At 36.6% G+C, this 19073-nt stretch overlaps 1 protein-coding gene across 1 annotated transcript in view; it reads right to left on the bottom strand.

Annotated features, from left to right (window-relative positions):
* Ide (Insulin degrading metalloproteinase) overlaps positions 1–19073 on the bottom strand; it is a 644148-nt gene that overhangs the window by 353991 nt on the left and 271084 nt on the right. Inside the window, exon 9 of the mRNA XM_067140877.2 lies at positions 11721–11824. Coding sequence (XP_066996978.2) covers positions 11721–11824 — 104 coding nt within the window. The remainder of the gene's footprint in view (positions 1–11720; positions 11825–19073) is intronic.

Genomic DNA, 19073 nt, shown 5'->3' with positions numbered 1-19073 from the left:
TCAACCATAGCCTTCAGCAATTATTCAGCTGGGTTCTGCAGATAGCACTGGTCTGTTAATCTGATGATAGTGCAAAGGAACAAATTTGTTAGGCTGGACCTAATTATTTATTATAAACCAAACCCCCTGGCACTACAGCTTTTGAAGGGCCTTGGCCTACCAAGCGACCTCTGCTCAGCCCGAAGGCCTGTAGATTACGAGGTGTCGAGTGGTCAGCACGACGAATCTTCTCGCCCATTATTCTTGACTTTCTAGACCGGGAATTATGTATTATATTCATCTATTTATTTCTTTTCCAAGAACAATCTGAGCCAAAGCTAGTTATGGTGCAATACAGGCAGGGGCAGTTTAACATAAGAGTAATCTTCAGCACAAGCAGTACAAAGTTGTAACTACAGTATAGTGTGTAGGGTAGATATCTCCTTATGGCTGTCACTGTGTAAATAATGTGTGATGGTGCAATTTATGTTAATACAGGCGAAGATTTGTGGAAAAGTTGCACTTTCTACTAAAGTAAACTCGTGTCCTCATCCCGAGGCGGTGCAGCTCTTTTCAGGCACACCCCCATTGGAGGTGAGCTGCACGTACCATTTGAATCCACATACCAGCCCTCCTGCCAGTCTTAAATTTCTGGCACTACCGGGAATCGAACCCGGGCCCCCGAGGACGGCAGCTAATAACACTAACCATTACGCTACAGAGGTGGACGTACTTTCTACTGAAGCCTCAATTTAAGGTGAACCTGCATTTATGGCTAAAAAAATCAGGTCCCTGTAATAAAAACACTAAATAGGGGTTCTACTGCACTAGTAGAACATCACATTTCAAAAGCTCCTGCTCCCTTTCCTCTCCTTCCTTCTGCCATCATTGGATATTTTAGTGATATTCATCTACTACCTATTTCATAGTTAAATCCACTATTTACTGCATGAATTCATCTGCTAAACTATAATGAATACTCATGGTTTTACACTGAGAGGCTCAATAATAATAGACTTCTTTCTAGCTTGCCTAGCACAATAATTGTGGACTGCTCCTTAAGAAATGACTGCACACTGGTGAATTTGGCGAGATATTGAAAGTGAAATGGTGAAAAGGAGCTGTTTATAATCGATTTGTATGTCTATATTAGTGTAAAAAAATAAAAATAAAAGATTCTTCATTGAATAGTGCATTTTAAGAGGGATAAATATGAGTTCATTTTTTACTTTGCCTAACTGTTTATGTAAGTAATCAAAAATGCAGTTGATTAGTTCTATTTATACAAATACCGTACTACGTGGTATCCTCTAATACCACAAAGTTTACACAAGGAGTAATTTTAATACCACCTATTCAATACAATTTATTCCACTATGTGTATTTGATCACACAATGTGTATTTGATCACACAATAGTGGAATAAATTGTATTGAATAGGTGGTATTAAAATTACTCCTTGTGTAAACTTTGTGATTAGCTATTTTCAATACGGAATAATGACGAGATTAATGGTTTGTAATGCTCTAATACTTCGTGTGAAAAAAGAGTGCCTCCCACATTCAATAATGTTGTGTGTGCAACTTGTATAACTGAGTATAGTGAAATTATTTAAAAAATGCAGTGTAACCGCCGCTACAACAATGCAAGTTTTGGAGTGATGTATTTTTAAAATTTAAAATTTAAATGCCGAATTGATTGATTGATTGATTGATGCGACTTATGAAATGCTACACCATCGTAAACCCTCTGCTCTTTTAATTCGTTTAATTCAATTCAAGAATTGAGAACAATACAAGCAACATTGATTTCATAATGTCTAGGCCTACTCATAATTAATGAAAGTGACGAATTAAATATCGAGTGTTGACCTCAAGTATAGGAAGTGTGTTAACTAATATTCATTATCGAATGATTTGTTGGAGTGACAGATTTAAAAGTGATATATTCGAGTATGAAAACCAGTCACCCATCCCTTACAATAGTGACATTTTATTGTGCAACATGATTGGCTTCATCGCTCATATACCATATTTACTCGCATATTAGACCCCTTATTTCCCCCCACTTTTACAGCCAAAAATAGTAAAGGGGGATCCAATATGCGATAATCTCAAAATTTTGTGCAGTGAACACATGACTTCTAGGCTATAAAGAGCTTTAAATTGTACATGTACACATTACACATTGTATTGTACATGTACACATTACACATTCTCAACAAACTTACAATGCATTTATGTTATACTGGCTATTTCTGTCGGAAGGTAGTATTTCTAAACGTAAAAAGGCAATAAATAGTGAACACGACTTTTAGGCCTACGGTACAGATAAAAGTCTGTTTTAGTTACTCATATCACGTCATTCGTTACATCTCATTAATTCCTCTGGTGAGGTTGTCGTAGGAATGGCATATGGCCGTTAAAACTCGCTACTAAGATTTGTCTCACTTCACATTCGACCAAAGGTTATGAATTTCATGTTGTTGGTCTGTATTGAACTGAGAATAACATATGAATTATAACACAGTAGAGATTTCCACCTATTCAATACTAAGATGTATTTACAATATTTACATTACATGGGACTAGTTTCAACCCTCCTTGGGGTCACCATCAGCCATATTAAAACATACACAATGTATGGCGAAATCCTGAAACGTTATTTAATGGTAAGAATCTTGTATGTTGGGTATTCAGCCCGAAGGCTGGTTCGATCCTCTGCAGCTCAGCCAACAGTCGTCATAAATAGCCTAGGCGTCACTGAAGAGGCATACTAGGGAAATTAGGAGCGAGGTAGTTTCCCGTTGCTTTCCTCATCGAGCCAGCCGTTGCTATTACATATCAGTCTGCCAAGCCACTGGAATGCATGCACCAACTGACCCTATGAGCGATATTTTCACACCATTCATAACAGGGACTGGCTACATAAGCAATGGCATTACTAGCATCACTCATACCTCGGTCACTTTCATATTGTCAAAACCAAGGATGAGACTGAGACAGATCAATGAAAGTAACAAATTTGATGTAGCCCATACCAGAAGATATAGTGCACTGTAAACACTACATCTCGCCAGCAAAGGCATGGTAAGAATCTTATGGATATATAATTTACAATATGAAGTGTGGTTGAAATGTTGCAAATGAAAATGAGAGATATTATGTGTGATGCAGGTGAGTAATAATTAATACAAGTAACTAATGCATACTAAGAAGTCTGGAATGAAAGTACAAATAGGGTGCTCTGTGTTGTAAAAATTTATACACTCATGGAATTCAGTATGTCCTGGTAATAATGAACACAATGTAAAATGTGATACTGTCTAGATGCAGAGTCGACTTTACACAGTATCGGCTTAAGCAGAGAATTTGGCAGTTGGTGTAGCCACACACACACACACACACACACACACACACACACACACACACACACACACACACACACACACACACACACACACACACACACACACACACACACACACACACACACACACACACACACACACACACACACACACACACACACACACACACACACACACACACACACACACACACACACACACACACACACACACACACACACGCCGCAGCGCAAGGTCCAATTTGGTTTCCGCTATGAACTGAGAATTCCACCAACTAATATCTCATTCATTTCACTTCTTTGATTTTGAATCAATTTGTACTCAAAGTCAAGCTGAGGAGCTTTTGACAATTTTCGGCTTAGCAAACTAGGTGAACAACAGCTTTAGTAATGTAAATCCATTAGAAGTTCTAATAAAAAGTAAACTTGTGGGGAAGAAGTTTGAAGGGCAACAATGAATTTGTCAAACACAGGAATAGTCACATGAAGGAAAGTGTAAAAGGCCTTGTTCGAGTACAGGAACATAAACAATTTTTCCTCACGTGTTGTAGCAGAAGTCTTACATTTTAGGATGGGTGTGTCACATTTGGAAAAATATGGTATCTCTTAAGAGGCATGTGTAGTGGCAGAAACTAGAATTCTCTTCATCTGATACTTTTTGGATCCACTTTGTTCAACTCTAGGTAGGTATTCTGAAAGATGTCAAGCTTGTGGAAATGTTACTTCCTCCTTGAAGAAAGAAGGAAAGAAGCGGATCCCACTGGTCCAGTAGTCTATCCAAACATCTGCCTAAAGATAACCATCTAGTACATACATGCTTCAGATGTTTCTTTGCCTCTTTATCGTGCAAGTTCTGAAATTTCTGAAGGCGTTCTTTCCTTTTGACACTCCTCTCTAAGAAATAAAATATATCAATAAGGATCTCATCCACTTTAAGTGGTAATCTTCCAGAACCTCTTTCAGCTGCTAGATTAATCAGGTGGCAAATGCAACCTATGATGGCAATACCTGGTTGAACTTCCTTGAGAACTGCTGAAATCCCATTTCTGTGTCCTATCATAACAGGAGCATTGTCGGAGCAGAATGCCACAAGGTTTTCAATTGGTATATCATGAGAATTCAGCTGTGATAACATCAAGTTACCCATGAATTGCCCTGTTGAGTCCCCCTCTAACGCTGGTATGGATAGCACACTGCTCCCTACTTTTTCCTGCAGAATATCGTAGAACGTAACATCAATAGGATACAACTTGTCATTTGTATCACTGCTTCCATCCGTTGCCAAAGAAAATGGTCCGCTCTGAAGGCACTTAACAACTGAATTTTTTTGCCATTTTATTTACAATGCATGTCGTTTTCGTGTGACCACAGCTGTATTTCTTTGCAAATTCTGATGTAGGAAACATCACCTTAAATAAAGCACCAGCGTGATCAGCCGCACTTAAGGGCACATTGTGTTCCACCAAAAAGGAAGTGAACAGACACTCGGTCCTAATTATGTTACTGTCAACGTTTCCAGACTTGGCAAAAAAGGTGTTGTTTTTCTGGTTATCTTTCTTCGATTTAACGTAACTTAAGTGTTTACCGCACTTCATATGATTACTTAAATCGTTTCTTCCACCATGTGCAATATTAATATCACACCCATATACCATGCAAAAGGCAAATTTTTCTTCCTTTCTTGTTTTTAGTATGCACAGAAAATCAACAGAATATGATTATTTTAATGTCTGGAAGTATTGTTTCTTGTTGGATTTATTCATGATAATCTACAATAGGAATATAGCATATGAAAATGTCGGAACAAATGTGTCTATACCTATTGAAACATCAAAAGGAACCTGGATCACTGAACGTCATATAAAATTATACACACTCAAGGCAGTCAAACACTTCATTAAAACATGTCAAAACACACAAAGTCTTAATCCATTAAATGAACACGACACCAACCTCTTTAACAAATAATATGCACATGGTAAAAAACACACACACACACACACACACACATGTGGAATGAATGTAATTCTTCTTCTTGATAATATAATGGACTTCGCTAATAGTGGTATACCCTGTCAGTGGAACGAATGTAATTAGTCCAACAAATACAGGAAACTGTGAAGCACGAAGTTATAACACAAAAAACTTGAACACTTCATTAAAATATGCCATAACCTTAAAAGGCCAAAACATTTAAGGAACGCCAACTTCGTGAAGCAAACGGAGAGGAACAAAGAATTTGCGGAGCAGAGCCTGTCGACACCTAAGATTCACACGGAAGAACTTTTATCCCTGCTGTAAATTCAATTCCAATAATGACACAAACATTACACAGTTAAAAATACCAATCATATCAAAGAATGAGTTATCAGCTATCGTGGAGTTGCCTTCAACCAAGACCGAGCATGCTTCGAACCACACAAACAATCGATTGTACGGAAGTGGAACGATTACTGAATGTTAACGTTTCTAATTTTTGTCCGCGAAATCGTAAAATGACACTGTCCATCTGCAAAACAGTAAAATGCTGTAATCTCCATACATTTTACGGATAAACTGTAAAAGCTGGCAGGTATGCAGTCCTCTTAACTTATTTTATTTGGATGATGGAAATATCTGCGGTGATCCTGGTACCCTTCCTATTGATCTAAAGAAAATTGTCACTAGGTGTAAAAAAATTGGTTTGTAAGTAAATCTGCATAAATGTGAATTCTACTTCTGTTCCAAGAAGAGACAACAGTTTCTGCATTTCAAGGCACTGTTCCCGGTATTCACGTTACAACAAATTCCAGTCTATCCTTGCTTGGATTACCGTTTTCAGTTGTGGCCGTAGAGGAAAATGCGAAGCAAAAGGTAACAGAATTAATGAGGCTGTATGATGGTTAGGGCCCGGATTCATATGCACTAAAAACTCAAAAAATACGCATGCATATATGCACTAAAAATGTTGGAATTCTTCATGAAAATATGCACTAAAAATAAAACAAAGTACACTTACCAAATGTATTATTTAATTTTAACTCAGTGTTAAACTGACAATCATGTTTCATTCCTTGCAAAATGATGCATGGCAGTAGATTATCAAGAGTTTTTCGATGTTTTCAGGGGTCAATGGCTTTCTGTTGTCAGACAGAATTAATTTTTACGCTGAAAATGATTCTTCTATATTGACGGACGTAACTGGGCAATACTTGTACACTGGCACTGATTGTTCAGAACATTCTTCTGGCAAAGAAAGCCCGATTCCACTTATGTAGTTGCCTATGGATTGAATCTTCTTCAGTCCTGGGTTCGAGTCCTACACTGCACTAAGTTTCCTTTTAACCTTTTCTCCAGTTTCACCAGGGACACCATTTAAAGAACTAATGGTGTTTTGAATTAACTGAAGGGATTCGTGTAGGGGTGCACCATGAGTTTCTAGGCTCTTCATCGCCTTCGAAAGTGACGAATAATGCACATGGATGAAAATGATATCTTTATATGCAGTTTCAGATTCAAATGCTCACTTTGCTTCAAAAAAACATGCAGTATGACTATCACCAATACTTTTAACCGCATCTTTCACTTGGTTAAAGTTCTCCTGGTAGAACGATACTGCGGATAACCAAGTTTCCCATCTTGTGAGAACAGGTTCCGGCAAAAGAGAAACCTGAGGCAGATGAGGTTTATACAACTGTGCACGAGCTGGTGCTTTTAGGAACAGTTTTTTCTCACTTGAAATTACTTTCTTGACAGATGCAATAGATGCAATCGATGGGGCAAACATGTGACATGGATGAGATTTGGAAAAAATACTCGAAAAAACTGACCAGCTTTCAACATATACGAAGCTGCATCTGTGACTAGGCCACAGAAGTAGCAGGGAATTGTTAACAAATCTTGCAACTGTAGCGTGGTTGTTTTCTTCTAGCACTTTGCACGGAAGTAAATGAGGTTTGCCGGGTTCTTCCGGACATAATTTACCCACTATGAAGTTTGCGATATATCGACCACAACACGAATCGGTTGTTTCATCTACCGATATCCAGACACAGTTCCCTCCTACGTCTGATCGTATCGAAACAACGACAGAAGCGTGCAGTGAAAGTAAATAGTTCCTCCTAAGGGTAGATTCATCTGGTATCCTTTGATTAGCACAATACTTTACGAGAAACGAACGTAGATGTGGATTATTCAATTTATACAGTGGAATGTTACGGCATACAAAAGCTTTACAAATATATCAGCCGAAAATGTACTAAACTTCACACCGTGTTTTCACGCCAGTTAAAAGTAGCTGTTGCGTATTCTTACTCTGCTCTTTTGATCTGAAATGTGAAGTTGTTTTCGAATGCTGTTCAATTTGAAACTTTTTATCACATTTTACACTTGTTGCACACTTGATAGTATACTATTATATCCACTGTTTAATTAAAAAAAACCTAGAGCTCTTACCTTAAGGCATTTTTGACAGTTTAATCTGATAAAACACTGCTATAGACGACCAGCAAGTTAACAGATGAACACACTTGTTTAAGCAAACCTTGGTAGGCTACTGTAAGGAAAAAGGAACGTCAGAAAAAAGGAAATAGCTGTTGTGGAATGGGTCATTATCCATCTACCTGCTTGTATTGCAACACTGGAAGCCCTTTTTTCCTTGATCAGGGGAAGGCTTTTCATGTTGCCAAGGGATGTACAACATACAGAGTTTATTAAATTTTTCATTTCATTCAGAAATCTTAAATAATCGATTACACATAAGAGAAAAATATACCTGTATATGCACTAACATTCAAAATGTGCGTTTGCATACGCATTTTTAAAATATCCGGGCCCTAATGATGGTCTACGAGTGATCAACTCTCATGTGGCATACTTCTTGTTGAAGAACTGTATTTTTGCTAGTGGCTTTACGTCGCACCAACACAGATAGGTCTTGTGGTGATGATGGGATAGGAAAGGCCTAGGAGCTGGAAGGAAGCGGCCATGGCCTTAATTAAGGTAAAGCCCCAGCATTTGCCTGGTGTGAAAATGGGAAATCGTGGAAAACCACTTCAGGGCTGCCGACAGTGGGATTCGAACCCACCATCTCGCGGATGCAAGCTCAATGCCGCGCGCCTCTAACCGCATGGCCAACTCGCCCGGTAACTGTACTTTTATTCCAAAATTTAATTACTTTCTGCGGACCACACCTCTACGGTTATTTCCTTTCGTTCCTTGCTCAAGCTGACGATTTGACAAGAAGTTGCCTTCAGTCTCTACTAAATATACCGTTTGAGGAAAATAACTGGATCCTGGTGTGTTTACCAATAAGATTTGGAGGCCTTGGAATTCGTAGAATAAGTGATATTTTCATTCCCATTTTTCTTGCTTCTGCTCATGGAGTATCTGACTTTATCGAGTCTCTGTTCTCTGATTACGGTGATAATGTCGAGATATGCCATCTGGCTGATGCAAGATATCATTGGAATAACATGAGCCCTCCAGCAAACCTGGATTCACAAAGAAGTTGGGATATGATAAACACCCATTGAATTTTCGATTCTTTGATTTTGTCACGTCCAACAGAAACTGATCGAGCACGACATCTTGCTCTTCAAGAAAAGGAAGCAGGCTCATGGCTTAAGGATTTTCCGTGACCCAATGTGGGCACACTTATGGATAACATGTCATTTAAAATCGCAATCAGCTTACATCTTGGTTGCAAAATATGCCAGTCACATAAGTGCATATGTGGAGCGGAAGTCGATGTTTATGGCCGCCATGCTTTAAGTTGCCCTAAGAGTGCTGGTCGATTTTCAAGACACTGTTCAATTAATGACATTAACACAAGACCTTTTACATCTATCGATGTCCCTTCTGTCCTAGAACCGAGTGGAATTAGATGCACAGATGGAAAATAGCCTGATGGTCTGACTTTAGTCCCATGGTACATGTGGGATGCCATGTGTGTTGATACTTTAGCACCACTTCATTTGCCTCACACTTGCAAGGCTGCTGGTTCTGCCGCGGAATTGGCTGTGCCTAATAAAAGGGCGAAATACAGAGCAATAACGGACAACTACATCTTCATGGTATTCGCAGTCGAAACGATGGGAATGTCGTGTCAAGAGACAAAGTCTGATTTCAGAAATTAGCAAACAACTATCAGCAATCACTGGAGACTCCTCTTCAACAGAATTCCTGAGGAAGCGGATAGGAATTGCTATCCAGCGAGGAAATGCTGCCAGCATTACGGGCAAGTTTTCGGATAATGCTCCACTGGACAAAGTCTTTTACCTTACACCTTCGACTTCCGAGCTGGAGCAAAGCATTAAAAAAATTATATTTGAAGTATTATTTTATACAGTAATTATATAAATGTATGTAGTTATTGTCAGTTCATATTTTAATTTGTTAAAGAACATCAGAAATTAACTTTCAAGTGCGGTAATAAACTTTTTAACAATGTATAAGTTATCTGAGTTTCACTGCATCAGATATCTAAACTTAATGGTACGGTATGGATAATTTTTATCAAGTGCTACACAGGTGAAGAATTTAGGATGATAATTTCAGAAAGAGATCGCAAGACTTAGTGTACAATTTTAATTATTGTATTGGCATGTTATTTAACTTAAATTTTGATTTTCATTTATTTATTTATTTAATTAATTTATTATTATTTTGTTTTACCTTCTAGACTACAAAACATGTTCAGTAGTAATGTTCCAGGTTTTATGTTTTGAGAGTTGTTCCATTTAGGTTATTAGTAATATTATCTGTATTCTATAGGATTTCTTCTTTTTTTTAAATGTGTGAAATCATAAAAGTAGGCTGCTTCTCTTTCGTAATAGCAATGAAATCAGGTGCCATTTCTTCATTCAGTCTGTATAATGCAATATTGTAATGATTCTGTGTCGCTCTTGTAAATACGAGTCACATCAGTGTGTATTATAGACTCGTAAAAATAACTGTATTCAGCTTTTACATTTACACTGATCTTTGTGTTTTGTAGATTGTGAAATAATATTCAGTAACTCCTCCCAAGCCTTTTCTCTATATGACTTTTTTCACTTGTCTGTTCCTTTCCTTTAACTTACATTGATTCGTTGGGTTCCTTTTCTCCTTTTGTATTTGTACTTTCTTCCTAGTCTTTTACCATCTGTACCCATAATAATATTTTTGTCTCTTCCATTTCTCTGTGTTTATCCAACTTTCTTTTTATCCCATGCTTCCTACATCAAGATAAGGCTGAAAATCTATCAAGACAGACCCTCAGTGAGTGCTGAAGACTGTTCTCACGATGAAGCTGGGAAGCAGAAATGAGCTTGTCAGAGTATGAGAAGTAATGGATGTAGAAGAATTAGGACCGATGAGAAGAGAGCCTACTATTTGATGACTGCAGAGTACGAAGATGTGGAGATTGCTGTTGTTCCTTAGTGCTTTTGTGCCTGCCCTTGTCTCCTTTTCTACTGCTTCTTCTCTGATATCGATCTCTCATTGTGTTCATATTCTTATTCATTCCCATCTTTTTATATACGACTTGTCACTAGTCTGTCCCCTTTCTATTATTTAATCCTTGAATTTCAATTTAACTCCTAACAGCAAATTAGTTTCCAAAATCTTATCCTACCTCTGTCTCATACGTCTTGCATATTAAAAGGAGCAAATTAGGGATGGTTCATTCACCCATGGCCATTGTAATACTGAGAATGTTCATGCTTACAAAATGATCTAAGAAATTCTCTGACGTATTGGTTCCAGTAGAACTACTTCTTAAGTTCTTGGACTTTACATTTTCACCACAAATTTGAATTATTTCCCAAATATAGTATCTATAATTCACACGACCATTCTATCTCTTTGGGGTTATTTCTTGTATTTTTAAAATAAGGTGTTAATTAACCAAATCAAGGATCACTTGAGTTGCCTATTGATTTATAACAAATACTGCCTTCTCATATAGAGAATGATAATGTTGGTTTCTGATACGTCCTCGAGCAAACACAACATAATATTCTATCTCTTGGGAACCAGGTAAGATGCTCTCCGCTACATCTCTGAAGATTTGTAACAGCAGTAAGGTAGCAACATTCTGATCAATAGCAGAAGAGATGAAACTCACAAACCATACATGAAATCTATTCAGATGTCCATTAACAAGAAATAAACTTTACAAAAACCACTAGTTTCAATTTCCATTCATATTCAAAGCAAAAATTTGCAAGTGATTTTCCATAAAATGGTTGAGCTCTGCAAGAAACCATGCAGCATCAATCATGTGAACACAGTCACCCAGATTGCACAAGACAGTGGAGAGCAGAAATAATTGTATAAGATAGCTACGTATTACCAATGCAAGTTGATACTATTTACAACAAATATATAAGTTAATTCAATACTATACCCACCTGACATTTTCTGGAGTTAGGTAACTCATTAACATGTCAATCAATTCAGGTTTCCAGTCATCAATTAGGAACGAACCACTAAGAACCTCCTTCAAAGGATAACGCTAGAACATTAAAAAATAATATTCATATAAGTTTTCATGTTCCAGAATATAAGACACAATAGTCTTTTGGGTTTATTCTGAGTGAAATAAAATAAGCTGCCAAGAAATCTTTAAGTTTCCTCAGAAGAAACATTACCTCCTCTAATGATACCAAATGTTCTGAATTAGTTGTCACTGCCTTAACACCGCGCGAGTTGGCTGTGCGCGTAGAGGCGCGCGGCTGTGAGCTTGCATCCGGGAGATAGTAGGTTCGAATCCCACTACCGGCAGCCCTGAAGATGGTTTTCCGTGGTTTCCCATTTTCACACCAGGCAAATGCTGGGGCTGTACCTTAATTAAGGCCACGGCCGCTTCCTTCCAACTCCTAGGCCTTTCCTATCCCATCGTCGCCATAAGACCTATCTGTGTCAGTGCGACGTAAAGCCCCTAGCAATAAAATGAAAAATGAAAAAAAAAAAAAAAAAAAAAAAAAAACTGCCTTAACAATGCAAAGGTATTGCAAGTGACTAATCTCATGTTTTAATCCGTATTGAAATCTGTTGATATACAATAATAAAGTTTTATTATGAATCCACCTGTTCAATACATTATAATGTTGTTACATTTAAAATAACTTCATTAGTTAAAAAGTTATATATGGGACATGTTTCGCTCCCTTACAGAGCATCATCAGCCAAATCTGAATCTCAAATAATTATTTACGTAAATAAAGACTTAAGAACTATTAGAACATTTTTGACAAACTTAAAACTTATTCTATTAGAAAAATCATAAAATATAAAATCTTTGTATACATGGCTTAATTACATGTGCTTAATAGGAAGATACATGAAAATTATGGAAGAGAGAGTACTAAAATATAAAATAAATAATATATATATATATATTATGTCACAAAATCCTAGAAAGACGTGAAAAACAATCTTAGGAGCTAAATTTGAGGATTTTCTTGGCAATGAGATCTGGTAAAAAGAAGTTATTTATCCCTTGTGGATAAGAGTCTATAAAGATTCAAATTTATCGTCAATTTGATGATTGAACTTATAACAGGATAAATGTTGGTCTTCAAGAAATTTAAATGCTTGTTGTCATGTGACCTCGGCGAATGCTGTTGAAAAGATATGTTCTTATAGATGTCGAGGACCGTTCGTTGAACTAATGGATTTGATAAGGATGATTCAAAGGGACGTAAATCAACGTTTGTATTGAAAGCTCCTGCTTGGTTTATCTTGTTGTATGTCTGTAACAAGAAAAGGAATCTTGTAAGTAATCGGAATTTGTGTTGCTAGTTGAGAGTGTGCTTCTAAAAACTTCACTTACCCCTCCAATTGCTGTTTGTCGGTTTGGTGTTGTCCGAGGTTATGTGGTGACTGTCTGTTCTGTGTCTACTCCTTGTGTTGTAAGAGTGAGGTGGTGGGGGTTGAGGGGAGGGAGTAGGGGAGGGAGTAGGGGTAGGAGGAGAAATGTTTGTGGGTGTGGTTTTGGAAGGGGAATGTCTAGTAGGAGCGCAGGGAGGGGTTGGGTTCTTTAATGTTGGATGATTATTAGTTGTTTTGGGAATGAAAACTTTGGCAAAATTACTTTTTTCTAGATTAAGCGTCTTTAAGAGTTTCGGTAATTGTTCGTGTAACGGATTTCTTATTTCAATTTCGTCATTTAAATTTTTTTCCTTATTGAAATACTGGTCTAAGTGGATAGAAATATTTTCTAATTCTGTCATTAGTTTACCTTTTTCTATCTTCTTTATAATTTTTAGGTCTTTCTCTATGGTTGTAAATTGGTGGCCTGACTCTCTCATGTGAGCACTCATCGCAGAATGTTTGTTGTGCTTTGTAGCATTAACGTGTTCTAAGTATCTTGTGAGAAAGTTACGGCCAGTTTGGCCAACATATGAACATTTACATTCTACACATGTCAATCTATAGATACCAGAACTTAGATAAGGGTTCTTGTTGGAATTTATACTATTGTGGTTGAAAAAAATGTTTCTGTTAGTATTTTGTGTTTTGAATGCTACATTCACATCTCATTTTTTGATAGGATTAGTTATTTGAAAAATGGCTGGATTGGTGAATGTAAATGTTGCGAATTTGGACTGCTTAGTTTTTTCGGGAGTAAGATTAGTTACTAACTTTTGTTTTACTTTATTGATGATCTGATTGACTATATTTATTTTATATCCATTAATTGAGGCCAGATCTTTTATAAAATTGAGTTCCTTTTTTAAGTTACTCTCTGAAAGGGGGATTTTGAAAGCTCTATAAACTAAACTGTAAAAAGCCGCCTGTTTATGTGATTTTGGGTGAAGAGAATCATTTTTTATCGTTAGAGGAGCGTATGATGGTTTTCTAAATATTTGAAATTCAAATCTATCTCTTATTCGTGTTACATTAATATCCAGGAAGTTTATTGAGTTGTTAGTTTCATCTTCTTTCGTGCATTTTATATTTGGGTCAATATTATTTAAGAAACTTAAGATTTTTTCACTATCATTTTTTTGGCTATCTATTATGACAAAGGTGTCGTCTACATACCTGATCCAAAGGCAAAGTCCATTTATTTTTGTGTTTATTTTGTTTTGCTCCAAATGATCCATATATATGTCTGCCAGTATGCCCGACGTGGGATCTCCCATTGCTAGGCATGTTTGATGGTAAATCTTTTTATTAAATGTGAAGTAATTATTGTTTAATACAAATTTCAGTAGGTTTACGAATTCATCTATTTCACATCTACTTAATTTACTGTATGTAAGGAGATTGTGTTTGATGATATTGATGGTTTCTTTAACCGGTATATTTGGATACATATTGGTTACGTCGAATGAAACCATTTTATGTTGTGGTTGTAAATTGAATTTTCCTAGACACAGAACAGACAGTCACCACATAACCTCGGACAACACCAAACCGACAAACAGCAATTGGAGGGGTAAGTGAAGTTTCTAGAAGCACACTCTCAACTAGCAACACAAATTCCGTTTACTTACAAGATTCCTTTTCTTGTTACAGACATTCAACAAGATAAACCAAGCAGCAGCTTTCAATACAAACGTTGATTTACGTCCCTTTCAATCATCCTTATCAAATCCATTAGTTCAACGAACGGTCCTCGACATCTATAAGAACATATCTTTTCAACAGCATTCACCGAGGTCACATGACAACAAGCATTTAAATTTCTTGAAGACCAACATTTATCCTGTTATAAGTTCAATCATCAAATTGACGATAAATTTGAATCTTTATAGACTCTTATCCACAAGGGATAAATAACTTTTTTTACCAGATCTCATTGCCAAGAAAATCCTCAAATTTAGCTCCTAAGATTGTTTTTCACGTCTTTCTAGGATTTTGTGACATAATATATATATATATATATATATATATTATTTATTTTATATTTTAGTACTCTCTCTTCCATAATTTTCATGTATCTTCCTATTAAGCACATGTAATTAAGCCATGTATACAAAGATTTTATATTTTATGATTTTTCTAATAGAATAAGTTTTAAGTTTGTCAAAAATGTTCTAATAGTTCTTAAGTCTTTATTTACGTAAATAATTATTTGAGATTCAGATTTGGCTGATGATGCTCTGTAAGGGAGCGAAACATGTCCCATATATAACTTTTTAACTAATGAAGTTATTTTAAATGTAACAACATTATAATGTATTGAACAGGTGGATTCATAATAAAACTTTATTATTGTATAATGCAAAGGTACTCGCATATCACCATTTGGCTTGTCAGCCAGTATATATGGATTGCTAGTTCCTGATACCAAAAGAGTAATATACAGGTATACTTATTTTCTGTAATTTAGTTAATATTTATTGAGTTTGTCTGGCTCCTTGGCTGAAAGGTCAGTGAAGCAGCCTTCGATTCAGAGGGTCCCAGGTTTGATTTCCAGTTAGATTGGGGATTTTAACTTCATGTGATTAACTCCTCTGCTCGAGAACTTGGTGTTCGTGTTCAGAAACATGTAGGAATGAGTACATGACTTCACGTAGCATTTCAAAGGAAGGGCATCTGGCCTTAAAACTGGGCCAAATTCACAACAATGTCATCCCCAAGAAATTGGGAAACAGGCCAGTTACAAACACAAGTTACGTTTACTGTCGAGTTACTATGATATTTTCACTAAAAAAGGGCACATTTCGTAAAATTCTAGTGAAAAATTCAGGACATTTCGTATCGGAGGAGAAATATCTAAATTTAAGGTAAATATTAATAACAAAACAAAACTTCACATAATCACATCAGGAAAGTACATTTTTACTAACTTACATGCTGCTCAATGTATTATTCTGAAACTGAACGTACTTGCAAGTTCATGAATTTCTTCAAGGATCTTAGGTACTCAGATATTACATAACACTTTTCTAAATCAGGAATTTATGAACTGATATGCCAAGAAGCAAATTGTAATGCCACGTACATCGCCCAGGCGAAACACAGTTTCTACACCAGATACAAACAACACAAAAATACAATTACAGTAGATATAACAGGCACTCAGCATTCGGCGAACACATACATGACAACTCTCACCAATTCACAGATATGAACGCCGATCTAAAAATTTTACACATTGATAATAAAAGCAAATCATCGATGTTAGAAAAGGTATCAAAATTTACATAAAACAAAAACAAAAATAAAAGCTAACCAAGCCAACCTCAGTGAACACATGCATTTTAAAAATCCATCCCTATTCGCACTTTTTTCCATTAGCGCTTAATTAATCCAACTGGAGGTTACTATGGCTGAAAAGTCTGGAGTGTGGGTTAGGATATTCGTATCTCCAGAAATTACGCAGAGTTTTGGCCATTCCAGATGTTTTGGTAGGATATTCATTTATCAATAAAAATAATGTCTTACAAGATACACTTTAATTCATTTTATAAATTGATCAACCAAATCATTAACATAATGAATACAGTTCCATGAAAGCTGTTCACATAAACAACAATTCCATAACAGAAAATTAAAGGAAAAACTAACAAACCCATTAAAAAAGCTCATTAACTACCCCTAAAAATAAAAGATTATAACAATAATGATAAAAACTACGAATATAGTCCCATGGAAGCCGTTCACGTAACGTAAATTACACAACTGAATATTAAAGAAAAACTACCAATCACTTAACCTTGCAACCTGTGACCATATTACCTCCAACCGATAGCATTTCTGGAAGTTTTGCAAGCATCTTTTCATAAAATCACACAAAATAAAATAGTTGAGTAATAAATAAGTACTGCATGTCATTTTATTCACAAAAATATAGGGAAAAATATAGTAAGAAGTGCCGGCCCCGTGGTGTAGGGGTAGCGTGCTTGGCTCTTACCCGGAGGCCCCGGGTTCGATTCCCGGCCAGGTCAGGGATTTTTACCTGGACCTGAGGGCTGGTTCGAGGTCCACTCAGCCTACGTGATTAGAATTGAGGAGCTATCTGACGGTGAGATGGCGGCCCCAGTCTAGAAAGCCAAGAATAACGGCCGAGAGGATTTGTCGTGCTGACCACACGGCACCTCGTAATCTGCAGGTCATCGGGCTGAGCAGCGGTCGCTTGGTAGGCCAAGGCCCTTCAAGGGCTGTAGTGCCATGGGGTTTTGGTTTTGGTTATATAGTAAGAAACCAAACTCATCAATTTAATGTCTCAAGGGTGTATTGATGGAATATTCCACACAAAAGGAACGCGTTGAAGCAGTCAATAAAGTTCTTGGCAACACTGAGGTAACAAAAAATAGCTTGATCACTGTTATGTTATATACAAAATATGCACCATTTTATGCTGATCAAGAATATATACACTTTTCACTAAATTACTAAAAGGTAAGAGAAATAAAAAGAACTAAATAATATAACGCATGCCCATCACTCCAAACACAGGCTGCCTAGTTGGACCCATCCTTGGCATCTGCAGGGTGGCTTATCTTTCTTCCTGCCTTCATGGGTCTGCAGTAATGTTGTAATTTATGGTAGCAGTGTTGATGAGCACCACAATTACATCCTGGGCACCAGAAGTGACTGGGTGATTTTTTTTCCTGCAATTGAACAGTTTCTTTCCTGGGAGGTGTACCAGCTAATGACCCAAGTCTCCTGATGGTGCAGGTTGAATATTCGGAATAGTTTCTTCTTCTACAACGCCCTCAACAATGCTGATCATAAACTCACCACGTTCAAGGGGTTTGTCAGTGTTCAAACTATAAAGAAGGTAGGCCTCAAACATTACCATATCCAATAGGTTGTAGAATTTTATTTTTCCAGTACCTCCTTGTTGCTCTGTCATGTTACACTGACTCATCCTTGCAGTCTACTCCTTCCATATTTAACACTAGAACTGCTACACATTTTCCCAACTCAATTTTGACTACAGTTTTTATTGTGGGATATTGAGCTGCAGGGACTTTTCCTGATTAGTGGTCAGGAAAATCCATATTAAATATAATTAATTTTGTATCAATGGATGGAGCGTTAGTAATGGGTATACCTACTACCGCCGGTCAAAATGACCGCTGTATTAATTATCGTAATACAATGTGTTACTTGTTATAAATCTCATTTTTGGTCCGTATTGAAAATTTGCAATTCAAAAACAATAAAGGTGTCTTTTAATCCACCTACTCAATACTTTTATTTTCACTTATAGTGGTTACATAAACAGACTATCAGTTAAATGGGACATGTTTCACCCGTAATTTAGGGCATCTTCAGCCTAAAAACAATCTTTAAGCGTACATCTACTATTAAATATGGAAGCTAAAAGTTTAGCTAATTAAAAAAAATCGGGACATAAAAATGTGAAAAAATGATACATTATACAAACATGTTAATGGAAAAACTGTCGATGATTAAACCATAATCTCATCGGAGACTAAAACTTCTTCCATTAAAATTCTAATTAAAATAGTCATTAAAAATTGTTAGTGGAATACCACAGTGATAATAACATAATGCCAACGACATGAGGGCGTGAACACAAGCACTAACATGAATGTCATAAATACAAAATGTTCAAGGCCGCTGATGAATATCTGAGCATAAGGTCAAACAGAAGCATCAGTTTAAATATTGTAGAAGTGGCCCTTAACACCCATAGGCAATACTATTGTCGTATTATAATACGAGACTCAGACCCAACAGAAGGGCAGCTACCAACACCACAGTTGATAACAGATAACTTTCAACTAACAAAGAACATTTTCCAGTATCTACTGCCATTTCCTGACAAGGTTTCA

This window comes from Anabrus simplex, chromosome 2 (genome assembly GCF_040414725.1).
Source record: "Anabrus simplex isolate iqAnaSimp1 chromosome 2, ASM4041472v1, whole genome shotgun sequence".
Taxonomy (NCBI): Eukaryota; Metazoa; Arthropoda; class Insecta; order Orthoptera; family Tettigoniidae; genus Anabrus; species Anabrus simplex.
This window is presented reverse-complemented; position numbering and strand designations above follow the sequence as displayed.